Source organism: Trachymyrmex septentrionalis, unplaced genomic scaffold (genome assembly GCF_001594115.1).
Source record: "Trachymyrmex septentrionalis isolate Tsep2-gDNA-1 unplaced genomic scaffold, Tsep1.0 scaffold266, whole genome shotgun sequence".
In the NCBI taxonomy this organism is placed as follows: domain Eukaryota; kingdom Metazoa; phylum Arthropoda; class Insecta; order Hymenoptera; family Formicidae; genus Trachymyrmex; species Trachymyrmex septentrionalis.
The window spans coordinates 5,644-15,984 of record NW_017305426.1 but is presented as its reverse complement, the minus strand read 5'-3'; the positions used below and the strand labels follow the sequence as shown (position 1 = coordinate 15,984).

At 34.7% G+C, this 10,341-nt stretch overlaps 1 protein-coding gene across 3 annotated transcripts in view; it reads right to left on the bottom strand.

Annotated features, from left to right (window-relative positions):
- The window catches only part of LOC108749092 (YTH domain-containing protein 1), a 3,924-nt gene extending 1,302 nt beyond the window's left edge, over positions 1–2,622 (bottom strand). Inside the window, exons 1-4 of one of the 3 annotated variants that reach the window (XM_018487611.1) lie at positions 1,658–2,622; positions 1,170–1,570; positions 504–720; positions 161–365 (exon numbers count right to left, since the gene is read on the bottom strand). In XM_018487611.1, the coding sequence (XP_018343113.1) occupies positions 161–365; positions 504–720; positions 1,170–1,525 (778 nt within the window). In that variant the 5' untranslated portion in view covers positions 1,526–1,570; positions 1,658–2,622. The remainder of the gene's footprint in view (positions 1–160; positions 366–503; positions 721–1,169; positions 1,571–1,657) is intronic. The other 2 variants (XM_018487609.1, XM_018487610.1) reach the window with 2 other exon arrangements.
- Positions 2,623–10,341: the final 7,719 nt, after the last annotated feature.

Sequence of the window (10,341 nt, the reverse complement as noted above, 5' to 3'; positions counted from 1 at the left end):
ATAATATTTATATGTTACATGATTTATTAATGATAAATACATAAAAAAAAAATACATTTATATATAATTTATAAACACACATATATAAAATAAGATTTAATAAATACTTATATTTTATTAATATATTATTTATTAAGATGTAATGTTCGTATATTAATACCTTCGTCTTCTGGAAATAATCTGCACAATTCTTCAGCAACTCTGGGTTCGATTTCCTGGCCGTCTCGACCGATCTTGACTTGTTTACCGTCATTCCAAGGATTGTACAAGTGTAACGTAGCAGTAAAAGGCAATTCCTTCCTGCAGATCCAGTCAACTTTGAATACGCCACCTAAAGCCTTTGCTGACAAGCCAGGAGGTAAAACCTGAAATGCATTCCATGATTGATTCCATTGTTGTCTTAAGATCCATTTAATTAATAAGAATGTAATCAAACAATCAATTGAAATCAATATTATATTTAAAATTATAAATATATCAATCGATATATTTTATTTGCATACCCAAGAGACTGGACCAGCATCTCGTCTCGATTCTGTACAAAGTCTCGCAAAGCCAGCGAATTTGCCTGATTCTTTCACAGAAAATACCAGCAAAACATTTCGCGATTCCCTGTAGGCTTGATTAAGATTTGCTTCATTTTGCGGCAGTGTGCTCCATACTCCTTTGGCTTTAGACAGTGTCACGTTCTCAGCATTATTGGACTTGATAATGAAAAATCTGAGAAAAGAGAGAGACTCGGAAATATTTACGTTCCAGATTACGTTTTAGATAGTCCATAAAAAATATATATCTGAGTTAATATATTTTTAATGAACGATATATAATTTACAAAGTGTCCCAAACTTTGCGTAACGTATATTAGTAGTAGATTCCTGAAATAATTTCAAGACAAAAATCTTAATATCAAAATCAAAACTATACACATAATTTTTCAAACATTAACACAATAATGAAGATATTTTCAAGTATCAATTCTATTCTCTTCTATTCTTATAAAAATCTTCAATGCTATATAGTACGCCATGCCAGAGCACGTAAATTTCAGACAGTTCAATTCAAGGCTACTATGCCTTGATATTTTTGTCTGAAAATGATCTCAGGTACCTGCTATTAATGGGCATGGAAAGTTTGGGATAGTCCATTCAAAATACATCAACTCATCAAACCTTGCATCTCTAAACAAATAATTCAACTTGGTAGTGTAGTCATAGTTCTTAGTAGTGCCTTTGCTGTCCTTGGACCTAGCCCGCTTCGGCTCAGGACTGGATGACTTGGAGTCCCTGGATCTGCCTCGTTTGCTCCTGTTTCTCCTGCTGCGCTTATTGTCACCACGCGAGGACTTGCTTGAGACTGAGCTGATGGTGGGATGAGTAGTGGAGCTGTCAGAATTGGAGCTGCTGGAGGAGACCTCGCTGCGGGTGTCATACGTCTCGTCCGCGGCGATCCGTAGCTCGTCGCCGTTGTCGTTCTCGTTCTCGCCGGAGCTGAGATTCAAGTTGTCGCCATCCGTGTTGCTGTCCATGGTCAACTGCCCGGACTGTCCCCAGCTGTCGTCAGTTCAGGTATCCTGCAACGTACAGACAGGAAGGTTTTATTATTATGATCGCTGAACCAAGCAGAAGCTTGCAACTCTTGAGGAACGACGTATTGTAACGTTTCTCGTACATCTTACGACAATAATGCGGTAGCAAGGGACTATATAGTGTACAGCGAGGATAGTTCGGGGATTCCGAATCGAGCGGAAAGTCCACACTGTCCCGAATACTCTCTGTTAAAACGGCTACGCCTAACACAAACTGACAGGGACACATGGCCGGACTCGGGCACGATTATCGGAGAGCTCGGCCGGCCGGAGGATCTGGACGGAATATAAACTACGACTTTTTTTTATAAATAGTCCTTGAGATTATTATGGCAACATTTTTTTTTGCAGTAACACAGAGCAAACTCGCACAGAGGACGCCGGTTCTATGGAGTCTCTGAAAGCAGAAGTGGAGAAACTTTTTTTTTAATCCGGATCGTCTCGTCCTAGTTATTTATCCTCTATGCACACTCCTTCCGCAAGCAGAGGTTTACTTATGGACAGATCTTACAGCGTGACAACCGTTTTTACTTTACTCGTCAAACACGTCAAGAGTCCGTCGGGAGACTGTTTACTGGGTCTTACTCCTCTTTTTTTCTTTCTTTTTTTTTGCGCTTTTTTTTTTACTTTTAATATATCTAGAAAAGTTCGTCGCAAAGTGTAGTTTGAACCACTAAATACAGAATTCTTGTCGTTATATCCTCTCTCTCTCTCTTTTCCTCGAAAGTTCTCGCAATATTTTTTCGTTTCTTTTTTTCTGACGAGTCCTCCCGAGGGCTCGGCACACACTTACGTGACACCCTTTGTCCCTTCACTGATACACTTCACACCGAAGCACGCTCGAGAGTTGTCCGACGCGATCACAGCACCGGCACGCACGGTTCCGACCGTTCCCGACTTTGCAGCAGCACGAATTAACGACGGAACAATTTCGACAACGAAGCGACGCTAAATAATCGCTCGCGGACGGATCGTTCACGAGTCACCGCGTCCATTGTCGCCCATCGTTGTGACGTACACCCTCCTAATCAATAAATCCCGTTTTCTCTCACTGCACCGCGTGGGCACCTCGCTGCACTCTTTGCTCTCTCGCAGCGGCTTTCAGTATGTTCGATTTACTTCGAAAATTTATGCTCGAGAGAAGTGGGAATGAATTGAAAAAAACTATCGATATCGCGCACGCGTTTTGTAAAGGTATGTGTTCATGGTTTGCTCGTCGTTCATATTTAATAATTCAATAGAGTTCCTCTAGTGTGAGTTAGTAAGACATAAGACCAGAAAAACGCCATGGCTGGAAACAGCACAATTCCACTATGGTTGACAGTTGATAGACCGATTTCGCGTTCGCGCCTTCTACACCATAAAACAGTTGCTCACACCAATTCACAGATTCACTCATCAAAAGTATCTGCAAATGACGGCGTTTAAAGGGACTCGAAATCTGACCAATCAGAGATCGGTACCTCTTATGACTTAACTCCTTACCAGAGGGACTCTAAGGCCACAGTACATACAGTAGCGCAATTCCCTGTCGGCACCTTTGATGTTAGTATTGGCCAAAATGGAGTGCGCATGCGTGAAATAAGCAAGTTATCTGGCTGCCATGGTTACCAACTAAACTTCTTTCTCTTTTCATCCTTTTTTTCGCTCTGTCAAAACTCACTAGATCTATTCGCGTCGCACTCCAACAAATGCGTTGGAATGAGTAAGAGTTGTTATAGGAGAATATTAGAGCATACAACGTATACAAACGAATAAACCTACTATAGCAATGAAATAATCTGAACTTAATGAAAATTAATAAAAATAAATTGTAAACATATCGAAAAATAAAGAGAAAATGTAGAAAAATATTAAATTAACTTAAAAATGTATAGTTGTATAAAGAAATATTATGTAATTATATATCTATGAAAATATTATGAGAAAGCTGAGAGATATAAAAGAAATTTATATATATGTATGTCCAAAAAATAAATTTAAAATACAATAAATAAAAAGAAATCCTTTTTGCTCGATTTTCTATGTTATTTTTTGTTCACTTTTTCACTCTCTTTATCACTTTTTCACAAAAATTAGACCAATCTCTCGGGATTTCTCACACATTTCACTAAATGGACAATACACGTAATACTTTCCTCTAAATTTCTACTCTGAACCATGTATGCTTGAATGACAAATTGTTTAAGTGGAACATTGAAACGCTTATTTAAATAGAGAGAGAAAGAGAGAGAACAATAAAAAAAGAGACGAAATGAGACGGAGTAACTTGCTTATTTCATGCATGCGCACTCCATTTTGGCCAACATAAAATCGGGAGAGTTGCGCTACTGTGTATATTGTGACGCTACTTCAGTTACTGACTGTTCTTTTTTTCCTCTAATACCCCGAGGACGTCTTTTACAAGAAAAAGAGAGAGATCCCCTTCCGTCGTTGCCTTGTTAGGGCGCATGTGGTGGGGAGGCGTCAGATATGGTCGATGGTCCTGCTGATCTCATGTACCGCGCCGATCTATAAGTGATGAAATGTTCGTGGTTTGTCCAAGGGTGATTTGGACAAGCTTTAAAAATACTACGGATGTGACAAAAGCAAGGAAACGGAAAATTTAGATTGGTACATTTTCTTATGCATTACGTGTTATGCGTTATGCAAGAGTCTGCGCTCCCTGCTTTACAATAGCCAAAATGAATAACATCACTTATTTAATTTGAGCACTGACAAACCAAATTGAACACCAAAAAACAACACTTATAAGCATGAACACTTACAGCGTGTGAGCGTGTAAACCGAACGCAGCCATAATGTATTGAGCGATCATAAAGAAAAGTCGTTTTAGGATGTTTTAGGGTTACGTGAAATAATCAGATTTCCAATATCGCAGCACAGGCTCTTGCATAACGCATAATGCATAGTGCATAAAGCCGGTTCTACATTAGTCGCAAGTTTGTTGCGATAGCCAATATGAAGCGTTGATTTCAAAGTGCAAGCTTTTCTTTATGATCGCTCAATACATTACGGCTACGTTTGGTTTGCACGCTCATACGCTGTAAGTGTTCATGCTCATAAGAACCGGCTTAAAGGAACCAATCGAAATTCTTCTTTTCCGTGAAATGGGAGAAAAAAAAGATTCTAATTGATTCCCTTATGCACTATGCATTATGCGTTATGCAAGAGTTTGTGCTACGATCGTAAATCGGATTAAACAATGGTATTCCATCTGAGGGTTGATTGTGTATCTCAAAATGAGGTGAAAATTACAAAGATGAACAAATTTACTAGAATATTTATAATTTAATTGGTCAATAACTAGTGAATTTGCTCACTTTTGTAATTTTCACTTCATTTCAAGATACACAATCGATCCCCTGATGACTTTAAACATCTCTAGACCAATCCAGATTACAATCCGTGTTGTCTATAAAATTCGGACTACTATCGTCATGTATGTTTGGGTCTGAGCACAAGAATTGTTGTAACACTTACTTAGACTTAAATTGTAGACGTAAGTAATGCAAAAGTTTTCACGTATGACGTATAACTTATTATCGTGTCTCCAAAAGACGGCAATAAATCATACGTCATACATCAAAGCTTGTGCGTTATTTATGTCTATAACTTAAGTTTCTAAGTAAGTGTTACAACAATTCTTGTGCTCAGACTCTTTCTCTTCTGAAAGGTTAAATTTCAGCAATTTCAAAATATTTTTGTGGTATTTGTTGCGACTCTTCTCTACGTACTGTTGCTGTGACTTTGGTAAAGCTATTCGGAGAAGGTCGACTTACCAAAATACAAAATTGTATTTTACTCCATTATTTCAGTCACAAAATAATATACTTTTGATACTATTATTTGTCTAATTTTAGGATAAACAGAATACAAAGAATCCATAAATGAATGAAATAGATTTAATTGGATAAAATCAATTTGGTATTTTAAATACAAAGCGCCTTCCCGGTCCGAGTGTTAAGATGTTGAACTACTATCTAATATACATTCATTTAAATTGAATTAATATTTCAGAAATATTAATTCGATGTGAATCCGATAATTTCATCGGCTCTCAATTTATTTCTGAAATATTAATTCAATTTAAATGAATGTATATTAGATAATAATTCAACATCTTAACACTCGGACCGGGAAGGCGCTTTGTATTTAAAGTTTTAATATAGACGGTCTCGTTTCCAATCATATTGTTTATAAACGCGCGCCTATACATGCATAACTCTCTATACATATCGGTTATTGCGAAGAATGTTGCTAAGGTCTTGGTAGTCTAAAGGCTTAGAACGCTCGTGCGGAATGCAAGAGATCCGCGTGGAAAGGGATAACAGACGAATACAAATTAATTTCATTGGATGTTAAATTTTTGTTCACGAATGTTCCAATGGAGATAGCGATCGACTGTGTTAATGAACAGTGGGATTCCATTTCCAGAGATTGCCCTCTTCCTAGGGAAGAGTTTCTGGGAGCGATAAAGTTTATTCTCGATTCCACATTTTTTTCATTTAACAATGTAACTTATAAGCAAAGCTTCCCATGGGCTCTCCTTTATCTCCTGTAATAGCGGACTTGGTGATGAGGAGACTTGAGACAGTGTCCTTGATATCGTTGGACTTAGATTTAGTATTTTATTTCAGATACGTGGATGACATTTGTACTGTGGTTGTTTCCTCGAAAATTGATTTGTTATTAGAACAATTTAACTTATTTCATCCGCAAATTAATTTTCTGGATGTTACTATACCTATTAATGAGAACAGGTTTGGTTTTGATTGGTATCGTAAACCGACCTTTTCAGGGAGGTTTCTGAATTTTAATCCTAACCATCCCATGGCACAAAAGAGAGAGACGATTTTTTCACTGGTTGACAGAGCTTTTTTACTATCAGACTTTAAGTTTCATACACAGAATTTGACGTTTATTATCAACATTTTATTAGACAATGACTATCCACTGACCTTCATTTTTGACACAGTCAATCAACGTATAAAAAATTTGATCAGAAATAGATACATAACACATAGAGTTTTGGCTGACAATGGCGGGACGGGTGAATCTGTTTCTTGGGTTACGGTACCATTTATCCCTTTCCACACGGAAAAGTTCAAACGTTTCAATAAAAACGACATCAGGGTATCTTTCCGTAGTCTCAATAAACTGAACAAATACATCAAAATACAGAAAGATATTTGTCCACATACATCGAAGAGCAATGTGGTCTACAGGATTTCGTGTGGTGATTGTGATGCTTCATACGTGGGACAGACGAGCAGAAAATTAAAAACCAGGATTGCTGAACATCGCAATCACATTAGATACAACACTTCTGGGCGTTCTGTCATAACTGAGCATAGGAGACAGCTGGATCACGAATTTCAATGGGACGAAGTCGTAATTTTAGACAAAGAGCCTTGTTATCGGAAACGTTTGGTTTCCGAGATGCTTAATATCAGGAAGCAGAAGAATGGTACTCAATTTACAAACTGACACCGATGGCCTCCACAAGGCTTACATTCCATTATAAATAAAGTTTGACTTTCTGATGCTAACAGTCTGTCTCCTCTCTCAGTCTGTTTTGATTCGCACCATTGAACGTACATAGTGGCCGGCGCGTGATGTCTGTCTTACACATCTGCGTTCTTTCTTTCTGTATATATTCCGAAAGTTCTTTATTCCTTTTTGGACACACTCGTTTGTATTTTTTTACACATGATTTCTGGTGAGTTTTGATTATATTTTTTATTATTATTTTTATTAGATTTCCGGTATGTTAATTCATTTACGCGTAGATCTTTTTGTGTACAGTTTTTAAGTTTTTCTTTTTATCAACTAGAACTTTGCCAAGATTTTTTAATACATTTGACGATTCAATCGTACGGAAATAATGTCGAACTCTACATCAAGACTCACCTGAACTGTGAATGTTGTGAATATACGATCATTTGCGATAATTGATTTTGTTCTGCAATTTTTTCGTTATGTTAATGTCTGAAGAAGGCTCAATCCGGTAGCCAAAACTTGTAACGTTATGTAATTTTACCTTTGTTAATTGAAATATATTCTTTTGTTAATTTCAAGGAAACATGTTGACTCTTACTTTGCCAGTTACTTATTATCATTTGGAAATAAAATATTTTATATTCTTATACCATGGATCCGATTACTTCACATAAATACCCATAAATAAATTTGGAAATAAAAATAATCAGAGTTAAATAAAGTAAAATCGCACGCAACAAATTTTTTATTGATAAGAAATTTGTATTTATTTATTTATTTATTGTGATTATTTAGTATACGCGGGTATCACTATGAAACTAGATAAAAATATATTTATTCGACACGTTTTCACTCAAAATGAAAGAATCTAGCAGAAAAACGTGATGCTTCACGAAGCGAATTATTAAATGTTAGAATTGGGTTACGTTCGGAAATATTACCCGAATGTTCTCATATATCATTTTATAAGGCTCGGTCTTATTTCAAATAAATTTATTTAAATAATAAGATTGGAAATAAGACCGTTTATGTTAGATACATTACTTTAAATACGAAGCGCCACTACAGTCTGAATGTTAAGATGTTGAACTATTATATTATATATTTATTTAAATGAATTAATTTCAGAAATTATAATTACGTGCCGATATGGTTGTCGAACTTTCGACACAATCAATCTGAAATATTAATAAAATCTCCCCAAATTTCTTAAATTTAATCTTAAAAACCTGTAATAAACTTATTGCGAAAAATATTGCTTTGGCTGGGAGTCGAATCCAGATCTCTTGCATTTTGTGTGAGCGTCCTAAGCCTTTAGACTACCGAGACCTTAGTAATATTCCTCGCAATAACTGATACGTAGAGTTATGCATTGTAGGCGAGCATGTATAAACATTAATAAGATTGAAAATAAGACCGTTCAGACATGTTAGATACATTACTTTAAATACGAAGCGCTACCACGATCTGAATGTTAAGATGTTGAACTATTATAATACTCGTATATATATTCATTTAAATGAATTAATTTCAGAAATTATAATTGCGTGTCGATATGGTTGTCAAACTTTCAACGCAATCAATCTGAAATATTAATAATCCCTTCAAATTTCCCAAATTTAATCTTAAAAAACTTTGATGGATAGTTGCTTGTCCAATCAATTATGGCGCCCGGCGGATTACCGACATACGAGTCACAGCCGATTAGTTATCGACATCTTTATGTTTAATATTCTGTTTGCCGCTAGGCGCGTTTTTTGTATTCATGCCCTACCGGCAGTTTTTCTTCTCTCTAACCGTTTTTGTATACGATGTGTCGTCAAGTCTGTTTTTGACTAAATAAACCATCTTTCAATTATTTATTGGAATTCACTCATTCCCAACAAACTGTAATAAATTTATTGCGAAAATAAATAACTTCTTCTGATCTATTTCTTATTTAATACTTTAAATACGTTTTTAGAACTTATTTTATATTTTTTATTTTAAATAAATTGTATAAGTTTTTTTATCGATTTTGTATTTTAAATATTTTTCTGGAAACTATTTTGTATTTTTTATTAAATAAATTGTATCAGTTATGTTACTGATCCGTCAGCAAAAGTGACGATTATTAATTAAATTATAGTATATATATTTATAATGAAGTATTAGCATATGTGGGTACAAGATATACCCACATATAATCCATGATCGAATTTTCCACTTGTTCGCGAAGGGTTAATTCTATTAAATATTAATTATAGGTTATATTATATATTATAGTTATTATATAACAAAACTGAAACGTTATATTTATAAATGTATATTCATATATTCAAACAAGCAAAATCATGAAAATATTTTGTATTTATTATTTGAAACGTTTATTTAAATTACAATTTCTTATTTTATATTTTAAGTAAGTTTCCGAAATTAATTTCTTATTTAAAATAAGAAATCGCCTTTGAAAACTTATTTAAAATAAAAGACAAGTTATTTTTCTATTTTAAATGAAATACATTTTTGGGTCCTATTTCTTCTTTTATATTTTAGATAATTTCTTGTGATCTATTTCTTATTTTATATTTTAATTAAGTTCTTGGAACCTATTTTATATATTTTATTTCAAATAAATTTTCGTATCAGTTATTTTACCGATTTCTACGATTTTTTATTTTAAATAAGTCATATCAGTTATTTTACCGAGACCCTGTCATTTTATTTTTGTGTTTAACATTAGATAATAAGATAATACACGAGAACACTCGGGTGACATTTTACATTACACAGCTCTAATAATTATATTCAGATAAAGAAAATTCGTTTCCCTGAATCTGAATAATCGCTTCATAAAGCAGACTGTGGCATTTTTTTTTACTTAATTCTACTACATTCTCTCATTTCGAATGAGTATAATCAAATTTTATGATGACATCCATATTCTAAAGCTACATTCCAAAACGTCCTCTCTGAGGAAAATTTTACTCGAAATACTGTAGTATATCTTACATGTCTTATATATATTTCGAGTAAAATTTTCTTTGGAAGAGATGATTTGGAATATAAATTAAGTAAATATCCTTATCCCTGATAGCAAAGCTTGCGGAGACAGATTTTGGACAGAACCTGTTATCAATTTTTGATTGCAGAAAAGCATCAAATTGTATATAGAATTCGTATTATCTGACATATATATTGTCAGCAAATTGCTATCAGAATATAACAAACCTTGCTAGACATGCTATGCCAGCAGATTGGTGGCAGAAACCGAG